The following is a 25,749-nucleotide window of genomic DNA, read 5'->3' as shown; positions in this document are numbered from 1 at the left end:
TGGTATGCCTCCTGAGAACATCTGCATGTGCCCTCCGATTCTTTGAAAGAAAATATGACAAGGAGTATCAGTATTTTTCGTTGTGGCTTTGGCTATCTGACATGATAATTTATTAGCTTGTCTCAGCCTCCTCCATACGTCCACATCACAACCGCCCTCGACCTCCACCCCCTTCATTGCCTATATAAAGCGTTCATGCTCTCCTTTCCTTAGCACCAAGCGTCGAGTCTTTCTCACACAAACTCTCCCTCTCCTCGCCTGATAGATACACCTTACCAGCAACAATGACAATGGCAGCTACTATCTCTCTTCTCTTGTTTGCGCTCCACTTGTGCCTTATAGGCACTTATGGGGACTCCGGAGGGTGGCAAGGTGGCCATGCCACTTTCTATGGCGGGGGTGATGCTTCTGGGACAATGGGTATGTTTCAGCAACTTTTCTTTCTTCATAGGGCAATAATGCTACTTCTACTGAAAGGTTTTTCCAAATTCACTTCCTGAAAAGATTTCAATGTAAAATGTAAATATTATTATATATGATGAATTGGGCACATGTCAATCAGTCCATATATCAAACCATTGTGTTAAAGGGGAAAAAGAAATAGTACTCTACTCTTGCACATGTCACGAAGCTCAAATGTCACTCAAAAACTATAGTCCTTAAGATGTCACAGATTGTCTAGTGGACTCAGAGTGTGAATTACATCTTTGATTTTTCCTTTAAATAAAGTTTTGGCTCTTAATGGATATATATACACTAAATATTGCAGGAGGTGCTTGTGGGTATGGCAATTTGTACAGTCAAGGGTATGGTACTAACACTGCAGCACTTAGTACTGCCCTTTTCAACAATGGCTTGAGCTGTGGTTCTTGTTATGAGATGAGATGTGACAATGATCCCAAATGGTGCCTCCCTGGGTCCATCACCGTCACAGCCACTAACTTCTGCCCCCCTAACTCTGCCTTGTCTAATGACAACGGTGGCTGGTGTAATCCTCCCCTCCAGCACTTTGACATGGCTGAGCCAGCTTTCTTGCAAATTGCTCAATACAGAGCTGGAATTGTACCAATCTCATTCAGAAGGTAAAAATCAACCTCTCATTTGAAATATTCAACTTTCATTTTCATATAATTTCACCTAATTGTATATTAACAGATTGGCAAGTGGCTTCCGTCGGTTACAATTAAATATGCTGCAAAATTAAACGAACCAGTTCTAGTTTATTCCATATGCTTATAGATTATTTATACAGTGGCTAGTTATGATCTTTGGCTCTGCGGTTGCTCAAGCTCATGCGTTGGGGCAACATAGCATCCACCATTATCAGATAGATTGAGCTCATCTCATTAACACACTTTGTTTTGGTCCAAACTCCAAACAGGGTCCCCTGTGTCAAGAAAGGAGGAATAAGGTTTACCATCAATGGACACTCTTACTTTAATTTGGTGTTGATCACAAACGTTGCTGGAGCAGGAGATGTTCATTCAGTGTCGATCAAGGGTTCTAAGACAGGGTGGCAAGCTATGTCAAGGAACTGGGGCCAGAACTGGCAAAGCAATTCTTACCTCAATGGCCAAAGTCTTTCTTTCCAAGTCACCACAAGTGATGGTAGGACTGTGACTAGCTACAACGCAGTGCCAGAAAACTGGCAATTTGGCCAAACATTTTCAGGCGGTCAATTCTAGCTTTTGAGGACAAACGATTCTCATTGATTGTTGTGTGATGACATCTATATATGGTTTGCGAGAGAGGAGAGGGGGTAGGGTAGGAAAGGCATGGCCAATATGTCTGGCTGTTGCTGAGGTGGTTTATTAGCACCCGCTGGGCCTTTATATATGCAGCATAAAATTGAAAGATATAGTTCCTTTACAGTTTACATACATAGGAATGTTCATTCGTCGCCTTCTGTTTGATTTCAAGGCCATGAACATCGTTATTGGTTTGGTAGATTTAGTCCCCAATTTGGTCTGAAACCCAGTTGGAACATTTAAATTTGCGTAGTTTTACTGTATACTAATTAATTTCTTTGGTCTTGTACTTAATCTACGAATAAAAATCCGTCATGCATTTATGTATCATCAAATTTCTAGCCATTCTTTGCACTGTAAACGCCATTGCGCTCCACCGTTTTGAGCTTGTAACAACTGGAATGCCAGTGTTCGCCACAGCAAAAATAGAAATCTCTTTCCACAAACCAGCTCCCTCTGATGAGGATCAGCTATATCCCCAGAAACAGTAGGAACATGATATGTATGATCAGGCTACACAACAAGATGGTTGATCAACGAAGGGAAAAGACGAGTGTTTACATGCGACAGCAAATATTAGATGATACCAACCCAAATTATGCATGTATTGACCAGAGGATTCTTTCTTTGGCTCAGAAGTTGTTGTTGAGAAAATGTTTGCACAGACATGTCATTGGTGAGCGTTTTCAAAACATTGTATGTGCTGCTTTTTTGCCTGCCATAGATGAAACTGCTGAAAGAATTCTCAGGAATTGAGGTTGAACAAAGGGGATATGTTCTATCCTCATCCGATTTAAATTCTCCTGGATGATCATTAGAAGTTGCTTCTTTGATTTATTTCTTAAAAAAAAAAAAAGAAGAGAGAATTGCTTCTGATAGAGTACTGAAAGTCTCATATTTCCAATTCCCATAATTGTTATGGAATTAAAAGTTGTTCTGGGGAAAAAAAAGAAAAGGAAAATCAACTTGTTAGTAATCAGAGAAGCTCATGCACCATGGTTCAAAATAGAGGACATTGTTATGTCAATTGATTAACATGATCTATAATTCTGCAGAAAAAAAGAAAAAACAGAGAGATAGGAGCAGCAGAGAATACTTGATAATAGTTTTTATTTTGCATAAAACCATATACCACGAGATAGTTGTGTTACTTGTGCTAATTAACTAACTATCCACTATATTAAGATTGTGACAAGTGTCACAATCTGAAGCAATGTACTCTAATATACTCTAACATCCCCCCGCAAGATCAAGCGGTGAGGAACCAAGCGTGAGATTGCAACAATGAGTGTGGAACAGAGGAGCACTCAGCCCCTTTGTAAGGATATCAGCAAACTGCTCCTGGGAGGACACAAACTGCACTGAGAGTTGTTGACGTGATACTCTTTCGCGGACAAAATGAACATCCACTTTGATATGCTTAGTCTTTTGATGCTGAACAGGATTGAAAGACAAAGCAATGGCAGACAGATTGTCACAAAATAGAACAGGCACGCCAGGCAACGAAATGTGCAGAAAGGCTAATAATTGTTTTATCCAATCCAACTCAGCTGAGGTGAAGGATAAGGCACGATACTCAGCTTCGGTGGAAGATCGAGAAACAGTTTGTTGCTTCTTAGAGGACCATGAAATGGGATTGTTACCCAAGAAGACCACCAAACCAGTAGTAGATCTCCTGTCATTAGGATCCCCTGCCCAATCAGCATCACTAAATGCCTTTAACTGTAAATCGCCTCGAGTATATGAAAGACCAAACTTAAGAGTGCCTTTTAGGTATCGTAGGATTCTTTTAACAGCAGTAAAGTGAGACATCATAGGGTGTTGCATAAACTGGCAAACCTGATGTACAGAGAAAGCAATATCTGGCTTGGTGAAAGTGAGGTATTGCAGAGCTCCTTCAAGACTTTTGTACAGCTGAGGATTTGGATAAGGCTCCCCATTTTCTTTGAGGAGTCGATGATAAGGTAGACAAGGAGTATCACACGATTTAGCCTCACTCATTTCAGATTTAGCTAACAAGTCCTCAACGTATTTGGTTTGGGACAGAAATAAACCAGCAGCAGTGTGAGTAATTTGGATGCCCAAGAAATAATAGAGGGAGCCTAAATTTGTGAGATCAAATTCAGAAGTAAGAGCACTAATGACTTGCTGAATCACACCAGATGCACTCCCAGTGATAATGATATCATCCACGTAGAGAAGCAGCACCACAATCTCATGACCGGCATGTTTGACAAAAAACGAAGAATCAGAATAAGTGGTTTCAAAACCCAAAGAAGGAAGGAACTGAGTAAACCTGTCATTCCAAGCGCGAGGAGCCTGTTTGAGGCCATACATGGATTTATGCAATTTACAGACGAGTTGAGGATGATTGAGATCTTCAAAACTAGGAGGTTGAGACATATAGACTTCCTCTTGGAGAATACCATGCAAAAATGCATTTTTGACATCTAACTGTCGTAGAGACTAGTTAAAATATGCAGCAAGAGCCAAAACTAACCGGACTGTGGTAGGTTTCACCACAGGACTAAACGTCTCCCCATAGTCCAATCCAGGTTCCTAACTGAAGCCCTTAGCAACTAACCTTGCTTTGTGCATGGCAATAGAACCATCAGAATGTCTCTTGATCTTAAAAATCCACTTACAACCAACGAGGTTCATGTTTGCTGGCAATGAAACTAAACTCCAAGTGTCTTGAGTATGTAAGGCATCAACTTCTTCTTTCATGGCTTGTAGCCACACAGGAATTTTAAGGGCAGCCTTGTAATTGGTTGGTTCAACCAACTGCATTTTAGGGGCTGCAGGAACCTGGATAGTGGCTAAGAGAGCCTTCCATTTTATAATCCCACTCTTGCTTCAAGTCTGCATCGAATGAAGATTAAGTGGAGGAATGGACAGCACCACTTGTAGATTATTAGGAATAAAGCCATGAGAATCTAAATCAGATTGCATACTGATATCAGGTGTCACAGGGAGCAGAGGAGAGGCTGTAAGTGGAGCAGTAATGGACTGTGGACTAACAGAGTCTGTAGATGGGGCAGGTGTATGAATGGTAAAGGGGTGAGAAGGAGACACTGAGCTGGTGGAGACAATGGAATTTGTTGTATTGATAATAGTCACAGGATAAAAAGACAGCGGACTGGATTGGATTGTGTTTGAAGGTGTAGACACGAAATCTGAGTATGGAAACTGGTGCTCATCAAAGATAACATGCCTAGACACAAACATTCTCATTGTTGGTACATGATAGCATAGATAACCTTTATATTTTGTGGCATATCCAAGAAACACACATTTTGTAGTTTTGGCCTGCAATTTGTTGCTATTACAAGGCTTGAGAAGAGGAAAACAAGCACATCCAAAAATTCAAAGATGTGTAATAGTTGGAAAGGATCCAAATAACATCTCAAATGGTGAGATATTATGAAGAACAACAGTAGGCATACGATTGATTAGATAAGTGGCTGTTTGATAGGCATAAGACCAGAATTTGGATGGCAATTTAGCGGTTCGTAATAAGGTGATAGTAGTTTCAATTATGTGTCTATGTTTCCTCTCTGCGACCCCATTTTGTTCAGGAGTATATGGACAAAAAAGGCGATGGAAAATGCCCTTGTTAAGAAGAAAAAGTTTCAATCGATTGCTGGTATACTGACCCCCCCCCCCCAATCAGTTTGAAGAGTTTTAATGGTAGAGGCAAATTGAGTAGAAACAAAGGAATAAAAAACAACAAAGATAGAAAACAAATCAGATTTATTTACTAAAGGGAAAATCCAGCAATATCTGTTACATTCATCAACAAAGATAGTGTAGTATCTATAACCATCAACTGAAATAGATGGTGCAAGACCCCACAAATCAGTATGAATAGTATCAAATGGAATTACAGACTTATTGACATGCTGTGGAAAAGGTAGTTTCCTAAACTTTCCTTCAAAACATGGATGACACATGAGAGGTGTAAGTGTTTTGGAGACATACACGTGAGCTTTATTTAATATCAAGGAAACAATATTATTTGTAGGATGACCTAACCTATGATGCCACAAGGTGGACTGAACGAGTTGACTAAGATAAGCTGTAGCTTGATAAGGCTGTTGGGAGGTTGCAGGTGAGAAAAAGTGGATAGGATACAATCCATTACTGCACAGCCCTTTGTAAGGGATCCTCCATGTGGCTTTATCCTGAATCCAAAAACAGAGAGCATCAAATATGAGCCGACAGTTATTATCAAGACAAAGACGGTGTACTGATAGCAGATTCTGAGTAATTTGAGGAACACAAAGCACAGAATGCAATTTGATTGGAGAAATGGATGAATGAAGAGTAGAATGACCAATGTGGGATACTGTCAAACCTTCACCATTGGTAGTATGAATGGTTTCAGTGGATGGATATGGGGAGGCCAGCGATAGATTCGCCAAATCAGCTGTCATATGATTCGTGGCACCAGAATCGGTGAGCCACACTTGAGAAGATCCTGAGGAACAAGATGCTGGAGAGGCAGAGTGAATCACTGTATGCATAGCTTGCATGGAGATTGTTGTACTTCCTGGTTCTATGAGGATTATGCCTGATATGGAGTATATTGCTGCATAACTTGCATAGGAGATTGATGTACTTCCCTGTTCTGTGAAGAGGGAGCCGGATATGGAGGATACTGCAGAGACTGTGGCTGCAGAGAAAATGATGACTGTGGAGAATACAAAGCAATGTAATTTGGACCCTTATCATTATAGAAGCAATACCAGGAGGTATGATTGCTTCTACCACAGATGTTGCATCTGGTTCTCTTAGGAGGAGAAGCTCCATGGAAGGGAGCAGTGTGTCCCTCAGAGTTGCATAGCTGACAGATTAGAACCATGAATGCAGAAGGATGTCGAAATTGCTGAGCAGGGGATTGACCAAGGATTCCAGAATTTGAGTTGGGAAGCATAGGTGCCATGGAGGAAAAACCTGGTCTAGAAGCAAAGAATCGAGAGCCTTGAGGAAATCGACCTTTACCCCTGTTCTTGTTTCCATTATATGGCTGAAACTATCTAGTAGGCACCTGAGACTGCCCATGATGTGGAGAGAAACTCCATTGTGTGTATGTATCACTTGTACTAGCAATTATAGCTAACAAGAACGGAGAATTAACTGAAGTGTCAATAATCACTTCCTCTGCAAGCAATTGTGAGCGAAAGTCCTTTAATGAGATCACATTTTCTCTTCCCCTTATAACACATCTAAAAGTATTATACTCAGCAGGTAAGTCATTCAAGGCAAGAATCACAATGTCTTCATCTGCAAAATATACCCCAGCAGCAGACAAGTAGTCCCTAGCCTCTTTAATTCGATGAAGATATTGTGAAACTAAATCTGAACCCTTTTTAATGGTTTGCAAATTGGATTTCATCTGAAAAATACTAGTCCTAGACACAGTGGAAAATTGTTCCTTTAATCCAAGCCATAAATCTTTAGAGCTAGTGCTACTAATTGCACAGGACATAGCAATCGGTGATAATGTGCCAGTAATCAATTGCATAATCGCTCTATCATGCATTTTCCATACTATATATTCATCATATTGAGAGGAAGAAGAGGTGATACCAGATTCAGCTGAGATTGAACAATGTTGAGGTGGACAGGGGAGTAAACCATCAACATACCCCATAATTCCATTACTTTCAAGTAAAAGTTGCATCTGGAAGTTCCAATTGAGGTAATTCGATTCATCAAGTTTGACATTGACTGATGTAGGAATGGAGAAAATGAGAGCTGTAACTGGAGATTGAAGCAACTGGAGTTGCGAAGCAGTCACTATCAGGATTTCAAGTTTAATCCGTGGATGAGATAATACACCAAACACTTGCTGTGCAAGTTGCAAAAAGAAATACAACTCAAGATGAAGATCACAACGAAGCACTATATACTCCAAATATGAAGAACAATATGTGAGTGCAGAGAAAATAACAGTAAAATACGGAAGCAACAGATGATCAAGAAATTTCAAGCGTGAGCAATAATCAGCTCTGATACCATGTTAAGCTATGTCAATTGATTAACATGATCTATAATTCTACAGAAAGAAAGAAGAAACGGAGAGATAAGAGCAGCAGAGAATACTTGATAATAGTTCTTATTTTGCTTAAAACCATATACCACGAGATAGTTGTGTTTATATATCTTTTTTTAACAAACTAACAGACTTGTGTTAATTAACTAACTATCCACTATATTAAGATTGTGACAAGTGTCATAATCTGAAGCAATGTACTCTAATATACTCTAACAATTGCCTCAGATTGCATAAATTCACCAGCAACTTCCTCCAAAAGTTACAGTCAAATGGATATCTAACACATGATGACTAAACGAGACAGTATAGCAACATCCTCGAACGGACAACTGAGCAAAATAGAGAGGTTTGTTTTTGTTCTTTTAGAAAATAGCACATTTTGCAAATTATTTTTAGGAAATAACACAAATTTGTTGGCGAGTAGCACAACTAAGCTATCTGACAGCGTATAACCATCCTTCAAAACAAAATTATTTCATTGCAAGTGTAAACCTGAACAAATTATGCCTATAATTTAACTACATCTAGCTAGTTTTTGGTAGTTCATTGAATACTGCTCATGGATGGCCCCGCATCGTCCAAATTGCATCTTGGAAATCATGTATATCTTTGTCTTTGTCCTCGTAAAGCTGTCTTATCCTCATCTAGTACAGTATCCTCAGCTATATCAAGTACAGAACGGCAAGCTGTGAACCAATTGTTTGCAATAGAATGTATAGCATTATCGGTTGCATCATGAATCATAGTAGTGGCTCAATGACCCTCCCATACCAAAAACATCACCTAATACATCAAAAAAAAAAAAAACATTACCAATCCATTATATATGAAAGAAATTTAAGCTATGTTGACAAAAAAAAAAAAAAGGCAACGCATACAAATTTATTATATCATGATATTTAATGCTTGTACTACATGTATACAAGCCCTTTGTATGCATCATCAGTTGTTCATAATTGTTTATAATGACATGTACAACATCATCAATTTCATCATGAACTGCATTAGTGACTTGATGACCCTCTCATATAAAAAAACATCACCTAATATATACCAATATATATATATATATATATATATGAAAGACACTTAAGTTATATTGACAAAAATAACTAATGCATACCAATTTATTATATATTGGTGTGTGGAGCTTGTACTGTACACATGGACACCTCGGAATATAGTCTCATATTAGTGTGATCAAGTAACATGTTATATGCATATATCAGTCCACGTAGACATCAATATCAATGATAGGATGTTGCTCCTCAAAGATATGTGCTCTCCTTGCATGCCAATAGTTGATATAATCCACATGTGTTATCAACTAGTTATTGTCATCTCTAGCTCAATGATTGATCACATGCAATCATCAATCATATCAACATCGTTTAGGATATGTTGATGCAATCCAAACTACCACATCACAAGATCCGAGCAATGCAACTCAATAATAACAAAATAGTGTATTGCGACCACTAACCTCCGTATATTGTTGCTCTGGATGCAAATTGGAGGAGTTGCTTGTATCATATCTTTGATATATAAAAGTTTGATTTGAAAAATAATATTATAAAAATAAGTAAAATGCATGTTGTAAATCATAATTGATGAGGTTGTTGTGCATCTAACTCATCCTAGTAGAATGGCCACACATGAGTTGGATTTTCTCAAAAAAAATTAAACCCACACCATCTGACATCAAAACATTTTAATGTATTATTTTTGTATAAATAAAATTAGATAAATCAAAACATTTAAAATAATTATACATGTAGAAGCATCAAACAACCCACAACTTATTTCTCTCTAACCATGTATCCATGAAATATTTGGCAATAAAGATATGCAAACATTGTTAACCCCCAACTATAAATTAGAATCCGCTCAAAATCATCTTGTTATGGTAGAAATGTGACTAGCACTACATTACAGTTAGACTTGTAAATGAGGTACACTATATCATACCTAAGCAACATCTCATTTGTGGCATCATCTAAGGCCCTGAAATTCTCTTCCAGTCATTTAAGCTTGATGTAATCTCCTTTAGTAGCGACTTCGTCACGTGCGCATCTTAATAAATGTCATCATACCTCCTTCTTGTTATACACTTATTTTTTAGTCACAAAACCAACATCTATGAGCAACCTAAGTAATAGAACAACACAGTGGAGCATGGGCACCATCTCCTCAACATGTAGATAGAAAATATGGGTCTCATTACTCCTTCTCTCGACCAATGCACCAAGCGATCCTTGATCAAGCATGATATGTTGGAGGTGAGTGATCCTATAAAAATCGACAGCCATGATGAAAACAAGAATACATAGATGTAAAGGAATTAATATATATATTTCTTTGATACCCTAAAAATCAATCAAATAACATAAATATTAGTATTATTGTAGTGTTGAATATGAATACGTTATAATATAACTATCACAAGTAAAATTAGATGTTCAACCTATATGTCTGCAAACTAATGTTGGTCTTACAAATATAAAACTGAACTATCCACAAGGCATATAATAAAATTACTCTTTACATTGTCCCTTTAGTGGAGGGGACCATCAATAAAACTTGTTTAGTGACCTCTCATACGCATCATTACTTATTGTGTACTTATATGATATATTTGTCAAATGAGTTTCAATATTTTAACAATAATGAATATAAAATAATAACAAACAACATTAATGTAAAACATAACATACATTGTTCAATCTCAAAAGTTTTTCTATTATGCTATCTCTCTCACTACATATGCAAGGTTTGTTTTGTGTATACCACTCTTTTACATCTATATCGTTATGTATACAAGCTAATCTTCTTTAACATCTTCTACATCTTTATATAATTGGATATGCTCTTAAGCCTAATATATTCATCTCGTACTTATTGGTTGGGTAAAGGATAAAACTAAAAAGCATATATATTTTGGAGCATATAAACACTAAATAAAATATTCATAAATTATGCGAATTTAACTCATTATGAGATTCAACTTGCAATGAGATGTGAACATGGTCGTTGAAACATTTTCCATTTATCACTTGTTCAATTTCTTTCATACATGTTAGTTGTTTGTCAGGTCTCTCTTAGACCACTGGGTTATGAGAGTGTTCACTTAAAAATAACACATTTTATGGTTAAACAGAGTTGTCATGTGTTTTTTATTTATTTAAAGTTATTGTGATTTCACAAAGTAGTTATAAAGGCCACAATATACCACAAGATATGAAATCTTGTGCCTTGAATCTTTGATGAACAAAATATTTATTTAACCTATAAAAAGTCAACTAGAATATAGTAGTAATGGGAGATGCATGACCACCATTAATGATAAGATTAAAGAATTTTGATAAATTTATGACCATATTAACATAATTGTGGTCATTATCATATGGAAATGCTCATTTTTCTTTTTGTTTAACTTTTAGCCATTCTTTTATTCATTTGTCATTCTTAATCATAGTACCATACCAGGTATCAAATTTTTACTTTAATGGTTCATGACATATCACATTTAAGGTTTTCTTCAAACTCGAATCTTTAAATATAATATTAAAGTTACTCATAAAGTGGCGTGAATAAAAACAATAAAATTCAAACAGTTCGGGTCATATCTCTAATATTGTATTCTTATTTTCAATATGTATATCTAATAATATATATAGTGTGGTATTGCCAACTATAATGTTTTGACAAATACAAGCTAAAAACCATATCTAATTGTAATTTATCTCTTCTTTGACCAAAGCAAAATATAATGGAAATATCCTATTATTCGTGCAAAAACCAACTCTAACCAATAACTTCCCATTATACTTTTCATATAGATGAGTGTTATCAACACTTATCAATGGTTAACAAGAACCCAAGCCCTTAATTAGAATTTTAAATGACCAAAAAACTCTTTTAAATATCGTTGTGTCATCATCCAGCCTATTGTGATCTCATTGGATAATTATACCATAATTTGATTCTTAAAGTGCTAATAACACTCTAGATTGAATTTGAATGGAATCCTCGTGCAAATAAAACAATCACTCGAGAACCTTTTGTTTAGCTACTCATGTCGTGTAATATGAGACATTAAACTCATTATTTTTGTATTGTTTCTTAGTTGGATGCAAAGTTCATACTTACGTCATCACTTGTAATTGGTAAACCTATATTAGCAATAAAATTTGAATCAAGATAATGAAGGTTTTCCATAACCGATCAATTGGTACATGTATGTGGACACATCAACTTTGAGATCTCAAATAAATTGAAATTCTTATGATTCCATTCATATAAATGCTATTGATATTTTGGTTCATGCGTACATTATAATTGCATATAAATTGTGGTTGAACGTTGCACCTTGTATTCTAATTAATGTGTTATGTTCCTTCTCTTCACTACATTAATTAATTCAGACTTGTTCTAAAAGATTTGTCTAACCTTTAACTGAACACTTATTCCTTAATTCATATAACTCAAAGCCCAATATTTGCATAGCATTTCATCAACCCACTAGCATCCTTAAAATTAGAAATGGAAGGTTCTATAAATTGGTTTATTGGATTATAAAACTCTTCATCTTCATATAGGTCAACTAAACCAAAAGTAACATTACCATCATCTTCCTCATCACTTAGTTCATAGTCATTATTAATGTATTAAAACATGACTATTCTTTAACTCACATTCCAAACCTTGTGTTTTCTTGGCTATTCTTTAACTCAAAGTGCTTGATTCTTTAACTTTAAAAATCCATGTATTAAGACATGTTAAGTTCATTGAAACTTTATTTATTTTCACCTTATTTTTTGGTAAATCCCCTCTTCCACAACCTAGTGCTATTACCACTTGGATTCTAACACCACTTAAATTTACAATTAGTTCTTTGGCATCACCATTAATTTCTCAATTTGAAATGCAAGTTCCTTGATGTGAAGTTTTATCACACTTAATCTCGCATGAGCCCTTACCTGCTACCTCTTCACATAAACCTCAACCCCACTCAAATTTCAGGTAGTCATTACCCAATTTTGACTTAATCACCTTCTACTCATACTATGACTATTCAAGCAAAGAATAACATTCACAAACCTATTAGAAAATTGAGTGTGTATACCTAACTCTTCAAATCCAATAATCTTAAACCAACCACAGTGACCCAAGCTCTCAAACATATTAAATGGTGTTCGACCATGTTTAAAGAGTGTGATACTCTAGTTTGGAATGGAATATAAAAGCTAGTGTCACCTTATTCAAATTATAATATCATTAGCAATAAGTTGATTTTTATAACTAAAAATAATTCTGATGGTTCTATTAATAGATTTAAAGATTGTTTAGTTATAAAAAGCTTTCATTGATATCCAATAGTAAATTACGATGACATTTTCAATCATGTTGTCAAACCAAACAGTATTGATGTTGTTCTCAATCTAGTTGTGAGTTATAATTGGTCTTTGAGACAGCTTGATGTGAACAATATATTCCTATAAGGCCATTTCTCATAGAATAGTTACATGACTCAACCCCAAGGTTTTGTTGATTAGGATAATTCATCTTATGTATGTATACTTAGAAAAACAATTTATAACCTTAAAAAAGCTCCTCAAGCCTAGTGTCATGAACTTCACACCTTTCTTATTCATTATGGTTTTAAGAATTCTCATATTGATACATCTCTATATTTACTCACTATTGATGGACATGTTAAGTATCACATAGTTTATGTTGATGACTTAATTCTCACTAGTGACAATGCTGAGATGGTTAATAGCTTTGTGAAAACTCTTGCTCATCAGTTTTCTATAAAGGATCTTAGATTGCTATCCTATTTCTTGGGTATGGAAGTTGTGACATACAAAGATGATATGTTACTTTCTCAAAAACATTACATCACAGACATTATATCTCGCACATATGATAAATGCCAAATCAATTCTCACTCCAATACCACCAAGTCCTCCCCTCATTTTAAATTCTAGCTCGTTTTTATTTGATGCTACTGAGTATATAGATGTAGTTAGTAGTCTCCAGTACCTCTTAATCACAAGGCATGATATTGTCGCTATCATTAACAAGCCCTCTCAATATAGGCATTGTCTAACAACCAAACATTAGGCCACTTTCAAACATCTCTTACGTTATTTGTGTGGTGTAATTGATTATGGCTTGCAAATTTATCATGATTCACCTTTATGTCTGCATTCATTTTTTTATGCTAATTGGGCAAGTGACAAAGATGACTTTTCTTCTTTAGGAGCTTATGTCATATAAAAATAGCTCGTTAATCCACTAAAGTTGTGTATCATTCATCTGTTATTGTGCCTACTATCTCTTAATTGATCTTGGTGTTAAGTTTTCTTGTTCTCCAATGATATATTGCTGGAGCTAGTCAACTTTGTTCTAATCCAGTACTTCATTCACAAATGAAGCATTTTGTCATTGACTTTGATTTCATTGGAGATCAAGTCAAAAATGGTGATCTTCGTGTTACTTATATGTCTTTTAAATATCAACTTGTAGATGTTTTTACTAAACTATTTCTTGCGCTCGTTTCCTTAATCTCAAGATCAAGACTGGACTTTTCTCTCGACCTCCATCATAAGGAGCCATAATAGAGGAAAATAATCTTTATTTGTCGGTTGTTATTTTTTAAGTTCTAGTTAACTTATCCTCCATAATAGGCAACACATGAATACAAGTAGGGTGTGCAATTCTCACCAACATACAATTACTATTCAATTATCTTTGTTATTAAAGAGGTATTATGCTGTATCAAATATCATGATTTAGGGAATCCAAAATCACTTCAACTTTTAAATTTGTTCTGGCATTTTTTCATGATCTGATAATCGGACCATTGCAGAATTTCCCCAAGAAAAACCAGTCTTCCCTGGACGTTTTTGTGCTCTGATAGCAGAATTGCACAAACAATAGTTGGATCAATTACTTAAGCCTTGAAATCTTATTTGTGTTGGTTGAAATTGCTGTTAGTAGGTGCATTTTGTTCTGTTCTATGATTAAATTTGCTATGTTTGGTTGGAGAAGGCAAAAGAACTGCTCAGGCTTGTTTTGTTCAGAAGCTGGATTCAAGCACCTCTCTTGTGATCACTGAAGATGCAGAATTAATGGTTTACTTTGATGTTACAGACCAATGCGTGTAGGAATATTGTGGGTTCTCTCGTACTATCATATACTGTGACCTTACACTAGATTAGATGAATGCTGGCTACCATGGCTGATTTATGCATGCGATACAGTGTATCTTCTGATGCTCTTGAAGCTGTTTTGAACCTCTGTTATGTCTCATGTGAATTTATCAAGATTCCACTCTCATGTGAATGTATCTGGGACATTCCTTGTGTGGCTGCAAGATCAAATATAACAGCAGCTACGCGCAGAAGGGCTACTTGCATGGATTACCCTCACTACGGTCATGATGACTGCCTGATGAACCTGATCAGCAATTTCATGCGTAGACCTAGACCTGAGGTTGATTGAAAAACTATTTGTACAACAATCGTTAGCATTGAAACTTGAACATTCCTTGAAATCATTTATTCGGTGTTCCAGCATGCTGCACCTGTCTCAGACTTGGAACAAATACAACTAGAAGATCATGTGCATAATTGATAGAAGAACTAGCTCTAAAAACATAATGGTGTAACCAAAATCATTGAGTTTTGGCAGAGTTTGAACTTCTGAACTGTAAAGCAGGCTCAACGATAACCTATATGTACATCAGACTCATGAATCTTTGTCCTTGGATAAACTCTGCGGGATTCTACTAATAACACTCTCATCCACTATCTTATAGTGATGTGATAATTTTCTATGGATTATCCCACAACATCTATCCACACGTTCTTCATATCGGCTATACAAGGCAGGGATTGTAATGGATAAGATTGTTCCTGTTATCAATATCAGCGGTAAACATGTTAATATTTTGGTCAAAACAATATGAAGTATTCAAACAATTTCAAGGAGAGACCAGACAGTGGTAACATCCACATGCACGATAACAAATTTCAAGGAATGTCACAAGGTTCAAGAACAGGCATATATATTGCAAGAAAAGCCTTCCACAAAAATAAACTTTAGAGCAAAGGGAATAGGGCATCCAGGGTTTTAACTAAGGTGAAATAAATTATTTAACAAAAGAATTCACAGTTCCAAATATCAGTTTTTTGGAAACTAGCACAGTGCCCAAATTTTTTTTTGGGGAAATAGCACAGCAGAAAACTTATTTGAGAAAATAGCAAAGTTTGTTGAGCTGCAGCAGCATCATTGGCACGATCAAATTAAATTTTATTGGTTGTGGCAGTGTCACTGCTGCAGCCTTCAAATTTGAAAACAAATTGAAGGTTGCGATAGCGTTACTACCGCAGCTTTTAATTTTTAAAAAAAAAAAAAATCGGCCGCGGCCTTAAATAAATTTGGTTCATAAAACAGAAGAAGATTTGAAAGGAACTGAAGTTAAATTTTCAATCTGCCCTTCCGTAGGCTCAACTTAATAAAACTTGAGGTTTTTACTGGAAAGCCTTATGTTCAAATATTGGAATTAATAAGCTGGTGGATCTGTATAACCCAAGCCTTTTGGACCTCCCATAAACCTAAAAAAAAATTAAAAAATTTGTCTCCCATGTTTAGAACAAGGCTATATTTTGCAACAGTTACATCCAATATATTCACAGAGCAATGGTGAAGTTTTTAAGGGCTGCGGTTTTAATTTTTTTTTCAAAATTAGTTTTCCGCTAATTTCCAATAAGTTTTATGCTGCAGCTTAACAAACTGTGCTATTTCCCTAAATAAGTTTTCTGCTGTGATATTTCCCCCAAAAACTTGGGCACTATGTTGGCTTCCAAAAAAACTCCAAAAATCAAAAGCTGCACTTAACTAAGACTAACAACGCTGACACGCCATACATACCTATATAAGCCAGAGTGAAGAAAGAGAAGTAGCTACCAACAGTAGACAGGAGCCAGAGAAAGACCACCACCTATCAAATGAACAATTAAATTAGTTTGCGAGACAATAAACAAATAGAAGACAGTGTAACTTCATTAAGATAGACTCTCAAGACTCTATTCAACCATCTAGAGATCCTACTGGATGCTGTAGACTGGCAACCTTTGCACGCTTCACTTATAAAAGTACAGAAGGTTGCCAATCAAATATTCCTACTGTCCGCTCAAGGAAAAGAGCATTTAAAAGTATACTTGCAAGTCCCGACTAGTCTGTTTACCCTGCCCCTTAACTCAACTCGCCCATTTCCCCTACCCAATCAAATCAAGCAGTGTCGAATTAATTCTTCTGGAGAAAATTTAGTTAACTCATATTTGATATGCATTTTCTTGAATTACAAATTCAAACATACATATCCATCCATATACATATGTATATAGTAATTAAAAATTTTGAAATTCCTAAAAATTTTTATTGTTCTAGAGTTTTAGTTTCCTTTAAGACTGAATGCCTACAATTTACTACATAAAAAACTACTACAACAAAGAAAAAATCAAACAGCTTAATAAATCTTCAATTACACATAGTGGAACTCTTTTATCCTCTTTAAGCAAACCAATACTTACCTTGAAAAATAGAATCTAACATCTTTGACCCTTTTCAAGAAGATACATGACCTTGAAAAGGACTCTAAAAACTTTTCCAAAAGGGAATATCATGAGCATAAGAAGCACGTTATTAAGTCAATCAACAATGACCTTGAAAAAGAGTCTAAAATCTTTGCCGAGAGTAATGTCATGAGCCATAAGAAGAACATTATTAATTTTCACACGAAATGATGCTGCAGCACTGTTAACCATTTCCTCTGATAAAACTAACTCTGGTAACGACTGAAGCTGTCTGCTCAAAAAAAAAAGTGAAATTAGAAATGGTTTCGGAACTGAATCAATAAGGAGCTGCAAATGAAAAATGTAGATGGCATTAGGCATACTTGTTTATCATATCAGCTATGTTGGCACGGACAAACAGCAGTACAATCAAGATCAGCAACACATCAGAACAAATTGTTAAGAATGGCAATCCAGACCGCTCAAATATGAACCATGATACAGTTGCGACCATAATGACACCAAAAGAAACATGCCACCACTTCCAAAGTAGTACATCAGCAGCTATAAAAGAAAGAGAACAAGAAATTAGTAGAACAACTGCAAACACTGAAAACGATGAAATGAAGTCATACACAGTAGTAGTTGCAGCAATAATATCATATAATTTAGCATATATAATGACAAAGAGTAACAAGTTTAGCCTTTAATTAGGCAGAAACCTTGATGGTGAGATAAACTAGCTCAAACCAGCAAGAACCAATTAGAAATAGACTAACTCAAGAAAACACACATCCCCAGTACACGGAACTGATTACAAATACTTGGTTCAATAGAGAAGAAATGGCAAAGAAGTGGAGCAAAAGAAGTAAGATAAATAAAGTGAAAAGGGCTGAGGCTAAATACTGAAAATGCCTTAGCTTTACAAAGAATCAATTTGAAGTATAGCAGAGCCATTAAGAAACACCACAAGAGGAGGCCTATATTGTCTCATATCATTTCGAAGCTTAAAAGTGAATATGATTCTTCATATTATTATTTCATTATCTATTATTTAGACAACATCCAGGCCAAGCAAAGGTAGTTTTTAACGCACCCAGGTTCGTGGCCTAGCAGTCCTGGCAGGGAATTCCCTGCCTCTGCACCCTAGGTTCGAACCATAGTGTGCACGCCTGTCACCCCTGCGGTGCCTTACTTGCCTACTGGGCTTGCAGGGTGTTCAGTAGGTCCTGGGATTAGTCGTGGTGCGCGTAAGCTGGCCCGAACACCCCGGGTTATTAAAAAAAAAAAGGTAGGTTTTAACATTCAACTTCAAGCCATAAACTTAATGAAGGTGTAATCCCCAACATCCTTTGGTAAAACAATTTCTAATTATTTCAGTTAATTTAATGGGGACACTGAACCCGAGAAATTGTTTACACACTCGTATGATTATAGATGATGGAGGGTAGCCCAACATGTTGTTCATTGATTAGGAGATTGGGCTCATCAAAGCCCTAGTTATTAGATTTTAATTACCTTTATTATTGGACTTCAATTTATATGATTTTATTAGATTTTTATTAGTTAGCGGGTTTTAAACCTAAATTTGATTCTAATTAGGGTTTTATTATTTATATGAAATTTTCTTAACATTACGTTTTAGTTTTTGTTTTTGATGAATTGAATAAAATTTGCAAAGTTGCATATTTTTCCAATCCTATTCTTTCTTTTCTTTAGCTTTTGCTTCTCTTTCTTAGGCTTCTTCTTTTAACTTCTTATTTTCTTTCTTATTGGGCTTCAAATCTCTTTTGTCCCGTTCAACTTTGATATCAAAGCCGAGTTTTTTTATTGTTCTTACAGTTAATCGATCTATTAGAGCTTGTGAAAATCCTCAAAATTCAACACAGTATATCAAACCTAGAAATTGTGTAGAATCATCATCAACGGTTGATCTAGAGAGAGAGAAAATCGTTTAATCTTTATGTTTGCAGGTGAGATCTGGAAGGGAAAAAATCCAATGAAACACCCCTTTACACCCTAACCCTAGCTATTGTTCATCTTCCTCATCCTCCAGCCACCCCCACACACCAATTGTAACAGCCAGTCTTCAGCCTCAGCCACCACGCTGCTGACCAACACGGACACCAGCCACGCCACTTTCCCAGCACAACAACCCCTCATGGCAACACACCACCAACCAGTCACCCACTAGCCCGTCAAACCAGCAACCCTCCCCTCTTTTCATAACCAACACCAGAAAATCAACCTATCAGCCAGCCTCACCCCAGCCACCGCAGCAACATCAATTCGATTCAACACCACCATTGCCCAAAACACCCCACACATACCAGTTCCCGAAGTCACAAACAAAAACATTTCAGTCACCACCCATCTTAACCCCACAGCCTCCTATCATCAATAAACCCAGTACCAAGCCACCAAACCCATTGTCCAGCAGTGCCAAACATCCACATCAATTGATCTCCCAACCGACAGCAGCCACCATTCATCCTTCCCAGCCACATCAGCCAGCACACCAGACAAAATCAGCAGCCCACTGGCACGGTAGACCCCTTCACAGAAGCCACCAATTACTTCACAGCAGTTCCTAAATGCCAGATCGTCAACAATGTCCTTCACTTCCTCAGCAAGTTTCACTCCACCAACCGCCTTGGCTATCTTTTGCCAACTGTTTGGTGTCCTTGTCAAAAGGCTAGTGTCTTTTTAAACAGTTTGTTTTGTCCAAGTAGAGCATAAAGGGATTTGCAAATACAAAAAAAAAAAAAAAAAAAAAAGGAAGAACACTCGGTGCCCAGATTTTAAGAGAAAAAGGCGTGATAAAGAATGTCAAATTCTCTTTTTAATTTACTGCCTAATTCCATAACATTTTTTTATGTTATTTTATTTTTTTATTTTCTTTCTTTAAGTTAATGTGTAGTTTATTGTAAGGGGAAAAAAAGTTAAAAGTCGGGGAAAAAAATAGTAAAAAAAAAATACATTTGGAGGTCCATTACATACATTGACAAAAGTGATCTATGTGGTCTATCATCATCACCAAGCAATCTGGTCAGTAAATTTACTTTACCTTTTGATACGTTGAATTTTATTGTTCTAGTATTGCACTTTTTATTTAAATTATCATTGATAGTAAGTCTATGCCTAAAAAAAAACAATAATTGCATTACAGTCTTATATCATTGCTCATTTTATATTTTGTCATTCAAATTTTGTTATTAGTCTTTTTAATTAATTGTGGAGCTTATCAAAACTACTGAAAAGTTGTGACTTTTATTTGATTAATCATTTACACTTAAGGGTCTAACAATGCATGCTTAAAATTTTCTGGTGTTTATTGTTCTTGATTAATCTCCACATTAAAAAAAGAATGGAATTAATTTTATTTTTTTATTGTGATTTCACTAATAAAAATCATTTGTGATCTCAATTCAATTTTTAAGTTAATGTTGCACGCTTTTGTGTCATGATCATCTAATGCCTAAACTTAAATCTACATTTATCGTGGATCTAACCCTTAGTAATACTTTTAGGACCATTTAAAGGGAGCTGCAAACCCAGATAACCAGCATGTTTAAAGATAAGGCACCCAAATACCAATAAATATCATAGGAATAATCATTACAGGCAAGTTCACCTTAAGTGCCACCAGTATAACTATCATTTAGGTTACTCTAAACACGATGACCTTGAAGAGCAAGTCATAAGCCCTAACAAAATAGAAACCCCTGCTTTTTACAAACATCATGACCCTTGAATATTTGATATATGGATTTGTGATATGGATCAATTCTTTAAGTAGCACAACTTGTCTGATAATAAAAGAGTTAGATTTGCTAAGATAATGCTGCTCATTGGTGAAATCCAACTTTATTGGGAGATGTTGAGGATTGTTTTATGTGGAGAGGTTAACCTTCCGTAATTGATTGGACCAAAAATGAAACAAAAACTACAGGAAAAGTACCCACCCAGTCTTAAATCAATCAAACAATCTGAGGCAAGTCAATGAATATATAGCACAATTTAATGATTACATGATGAGATGTGCCATAAGAGAAAATAAAATCATGACTTTGTGTGGATTTTGTTAAGGTTTGAATGAAGATTTTAGAAAAAAGATCAGGCTCATAGGTGCTTTCACTCTTAACCAAGCCTATACTAAAGTATAAGATTATAAGGTGCTTGCAAAGAGTCAATGGATAAAATGTTAAGACCCTCATCTTACCCCTTTTAGATCTCAATTTATGAATGATGATTCTTTGTTAGGTGCTTCATCATATAGACTTAATTCTAGTAGTGCCCAAATTTATAGAGAAGATAAGAGAGAGAAAATCGTTAATGAAATGTCCAGGATGGGTTCAGAGGTTCACTGTGCTAACTATCAAGGTTTCGGTCATATTTTTATCAACTGCACCTCTAAACTCTTAGTCATCAAAAAACATAAGGATATAGATGAAAAGAAAAATTATTGTGTGCAAGTGTATGAAATCAATCCTAAGAATTTTAGTAACCTGGATGAAGAAGATGTGCAAGACGAGGGAATTAACATTATTAGTACAATTGAGTCTGATAATGAGGTTAATAAAGAATATAATAATTCTGCTTTAGTGGTAGAGGAAGAAGTTTTAGAAAACTCTTTAGTGGAATCGCTCGAAGAAGTAAATATGGTCTTAGAAGAGTCGCATGATATCAGTCCTCTTAAACCACCTAATTCCTCACTCACATGCTTGATGTCCAGCACGTCAAAAGTTTAGAGCAACATGCTCCTCACCCTCTCATGCTTGACGTCCAGCACATCATAGGTTTAGAGCAACGTGTTGAGTTCCCTGATCCCTTACCCCTGACACGTGATGAGAAAGATGAAGATAGTCATAATTTACTAGGTTGTGTCCAAACTATATTGATTATAGCTTCAAATAGTGTTTGTTTCACTCCTCATCCTCAGTCATATAGTGTTCAGAGTTACGAGCCTGGAAAGCTTGTAGATTTTCTTCCTATGTCTCCTTGCTCTAAAATGTCTGATTCAACTGAGTCTTTCACATGCAGAGTTCATAATTTGCATATTGGATTATAAAACAAATTCAAGCAAGTAATGAACAATAAAAATTTCAAGTTGAATTACATATGTATTATGATGCATTTAATATTGAAGATTATTTCATGATAAGATTAGACTTGAACGGTGTCTTTTGAAAACCAATCATAAATTGCAAGTGAGTAGTGTTAGACCAATCAAAGTGTTGCAAATGATTGAATCAAACAGTTATGTCATTAAATTGTCAATAAACTTTGATGTTAGCTCAATTTTTTACATGAAGGACCTTGTTATGTATAAAACACAACAATTTATCCTCGATGATCCTTTTGAAACCCTTGCCCCAGCTAAATGACCAGATTCAGACTATACTTGGATTATCAAAGAGACATCACAGCAGCTTGATAATGATCTTTGGGAGTGTTATTGGAGCCACCTTGAACTACACTCGACAGGGTCGAGTTTCTCCAACCCTGGGAGAGTTGGTGGTGATATTGGACCCGAGACACTATTTGCGCACTCGTATAATCATAGAGGATGGAGGGTAGCCTAACTCATTGTTCTTTGGTTGGGAGATTGGGCTCATCCAAGCCCAAGTTATTAGATTTTATTTATCTTTATTATTGGACTTCAATTTATGTGATTTTATTAGAATTTTATTAGTTAATGGGATTTAAACCCAAATTTGATTTTGAATAGGGTTTTATTATTTATATATAATTTTCTTGACATTACATTTTAGTTCGTAATGAATTGAATAAAATTTACAAATTTACAGACTTTTCCCACCCTATTTTTATTTTTATTTTTCAGCTTTTTCTTCTCTTTCTTCGGCTTCTTCTTCTTCTTAGCTTTTTATTTTCTTTCTTATTAGGCTTCAAATCTCCCGCATCATAATTTAGAGGTAATCTTTAAACAAAACAAAAAAATCTTTGTTTATAATAATTCGTAACAAAAGAAAAGGCCTTCAGTCTACATTTCAATATTAACAATTCTCCAAGGTATATCCACAGCTTAGTCATTTAATTCAAGAAAAGCCATGCAAACTAAAATTTACTCATTATTTTTCTTCAATTCAAGTCCCACTTTCATTTCCCTGAGAATTTCATGAGCTAGTTATCATCAGTTTGCTCAATCTTCAGAAATCTAAACAGCATAAATTTTGTCATTACACATTCTATAAATGCTAAAACCTAAATCCCATTCACCACCGTTCTAGTTTTCGTCTGTCAGATTCTTCTATCTAAACCTCACCGGCCAACAATAAAAATAAAACAATTAAGGTAAAACCATTATCTTGCTAACCAAAGACCAAAACCCCAAAAAAAAAAAAAACTTTTTTTTTCTTCATTTTTAGTATCCCTCCCAAAGCATTCATTCAAGAAAACCCAATTGAAATCTTGCAATCAAAGAAAGGATCAAAGTCGAATAAAAAACCTTTGCCAGCACCCATAAGCTGGTGAAGCGAGTCTTGGCGATCAAACAATCGATACCCAGAAGTTATTGCTCTCGGAGAAGAAGGAGCGGACGAAGTTGAAGCTGCGGCGTCATTTCTTGAGTCTCCTCCTCCATTACCACTGACCGTGTCTATAACGTCACTTGAATTATCCATTGTTTCAATCTCTGAGGAAAAAATAGGTCAAATGAAATCCCCATTCCAATTGGTAGTGATCAAAGAGCTTCTGCAACAAAAATTTCAGGAACCCAAAAAGGGCTTACCTTCGTTATTAAAGAAAAGAGGTCCGTCCCCTCGTCCCTGGACCTGGATGGATCTGACACTGTCTGACAGGAGAAGGAAAGAAAAAGGGTCCTTTATTACAAGGAAGAAACCTCCTCCATTGTTCCTTCCCTCATTTCATTATTGTCCTTTTTGTTTTAGCTTTTGTTTCTTTTGGTACATCATGTTTTCAATAATTTAATTGACCAAAATTTAAATTAATGAAGGAAGAAACCTTCAATATGTGGAATTAGCTCTGTAAAAAATAAATTAACCGTTTATTAAATTATTTTAAAAAATAATTGTTACAGCACTCTCAAATATCTTATAAAAACCTTAATTTAGCCTTAGCATATTACTTTATTATCAATTAAGACTTAAATCTTTTTATTTTATCAGTTTTATCCAATACAGAATCAATATTAAATAATTTTTCCCTTGATTCAATCCATTAGAGATAGTAAAAGAATTCCAACCAATTTGTCCATGATTTTTAAATGCCTCAATCTAGTAAATTTCATCCACAAATCAAAAAAAAAAAAAAATACTCGATCGATAATAGGTAGTAGGTTAACCGCTAAATTGATGGAAAAAATTGGTGCTAGCTCAATATTTTTCTAGCGGAAATAAATGGAGGGCAGTGATCATTAATGGGTATGAAAGTGCAGAGAATAATCAATTATTTTTTAAATTATGGAGACTAGATTATTTATTATATTTTAAGACTAAATTAAAATTTATTCTATTACTATTGGTTATTTAAAAACATACATTTAAGAAACTTGATTGTGGAATAAATCGGGTTTAACTTAGTCTTATAAGACCTTTATTAAGGAGTTCTTTGATTTATATTTTACTATACTCAAGTAATTTCTATTTTATTCTCTTTGATTTATTTTGACTTTTTATTTTGATTCTATCTACATAACCTAATTATTTGCATTTGTGCTGCTAACTCAATGATAGAATACTCACCTTTTAAGTGCGGCTAACAGCTTTTACACATTTGTATGAAGAAAGAGATTCTATACCATCGGTATTATTTATAAGACCACGACTGATCCTAAAAGAAATGAATGGAAAAAACAGCATGTCGTATTAATGGAGAATTCTGAGAATATTTGATTCTTTTTTTATTTTTTTATTTATATTAATTTTTTATTTATATTAAATTTAATTTAATTTTAAAATAATTTTTTTGTATCATTAATGTTGAATCTTTCCATATAATATGTCTGGACCGAATCAGCATATTTTTTTTACGCCCCGTAACTCTTCCTCAGCCAGGCTTGGGCAGAATAGTAGAGCAAGTACAAGTATTAGTAGTATAGCAAAAATGTGTTCTTCGTCATTAAATTCATATGTCTATACAAATAATTCTTCATCAAAATTGTAGCCTCATGAGAGAATCGATGACTGCATCTTTGGTGCACTTACTAGTACTAGTATATCTGAAAATTTTTAATTGGCTAGTTTTAAATAGTACTTATTCAATCTAAGAGAATTATTTTTCTGTATCCAGACTAATATCAATCCAACTCATTTCATGAATAAAATGTGACTAATTAACCAACCAACAAAACTATTTGTTACAAATAACATCTTGT

The 25,749-nt window shown here is 35.3% G+C and overlaps 2 protein-coding genes across 3 annotated transcripts; one reads left to right on the top strand and one right to left on the bottom strand.

The window, feature by feature from the left end:
- Positions 1 to 200: 200 nt before the first annotated feature.
- On the top strand, positions 201 to 2,075 carry LOC7459236 (expansin-A8). The gene is made up of 3 exons (XM_002325889.4): positions 201 to 420; positions 770 to 1,082; positions 1,382 to 2,075. The coding sequence occupies exons 1-3, from the start codon at positions 285 to 287 to the stop codon at positions 1,683 to 1,685; spliced, it is 753 nt and encodes a 250-aa protein (XP_002325925.3). The 5' UTR covers positions 201 to 284; the 3' UTR covers positions 1,686 to 2,075.
- Positions 2,076 to 15,340: 13,265 nt separating this feature from the next.
- Positions 15,341 to 24,308, bottom strand: LOC7455232 (reticulon-like protein B16). Of its 2 annotated transcripts, none has more exons than XM_024591835.2 (6): positions 24,145 to 24,308; positions 23,863 to 24,048; positions 17,777 to 17,957; positions 17,544 to 17,688; positions 16,750 to 16,819; positions 15,341 to 15,731 (listed from the first exon to the last, which is right to left on the bottom strand). In XM_024591835.2, the coding sequence occupies exons 2-6, from the start codon at positions 24,035 to 24,037 to the stop codon at positions 15,565 to 15,567; spliced, it is 738 nt and encodes a 245-aa protein (XP_024447603.1). In that variant the 5' UTR covers positions 24,038 to 24,048; positions 24,145 to 24,308; the 3' UTR covers positions 15,341 to 15,564. The 2 variants fall into 2 exon arrangements, with proteins under 2 accessions (XP_024447603.1, XP_002325482.3); XM_002325446.4 differs by having other exon boundaries at positions 17,544 to 17,685.
- Between the last annotated feature and the right edge of the window lie 1,441 nt (positions 24,309 to 25,749).

The sequence above is a fragment of the Populus trichocarpa genome, chromosome 19 (assembly GCF_000002775.5).
Source record: "Populus trichocarpa isolate Nisqually-1 chromosome 19, P.trichocarpa_v4.1, whole genome shotgun sequence".
NCBI lineage: Eukaryota > Viridiplantae > Streptophyta > Magnoliopsida > Malpighiales > Salicaceae > Populus > Populus trichocarpa.
This window is presented reverse-complemented; position numbering and strand designations above follow the sequence as displayed.

Excerpts from the sequence above, each read along its gene's own strand:
- LOC7459236 (XM_002325889.4), top strand. The coding sequence starts at position 285 with ATGACAATGGCAGCTACTATCTCTCTTCTCTTGTTTGCGCTCCACTTG. Across the intron at positions 421-769 it reads TGATGCTTCTGGGACAATGG|GAGGTGCTTGTGGGTATGGC; the intron begins GTATGTTTCAGC and ends TAAATATTGCAG. Across the intron at positions 1,083-1,381 it reads GTACCAATCTCATTCAGAAG|GGTCCCCTGTGTCAAGAAAG; the intron begins GTAAAAATCAAC and ends AACTCCAAACAG.
- LOC7455232 (XM_024591835.2), bottom strand. The coding sequence starts at position 24,037 with ATGGATAATTCAAGTGACGTTATAGACACGGTCAGTGGTAATGGAGGA. Across the intron at positions 17,958-23,862 it reads GCTTATGGGTGCTGGCAAAG|CTGCTGATGTACTACTTTGG; the intron begins GTTTTTTATTCG and ends TTTCTTTTATAG. Across the intron at positions 16,820-17,543 it reads ATTTTAGACTCTTTTTCAAG|GTGGTGGTCTTTCTCTGGCT; the intron begins GTCATTGTTGAT and ends TTCATTTGATAG.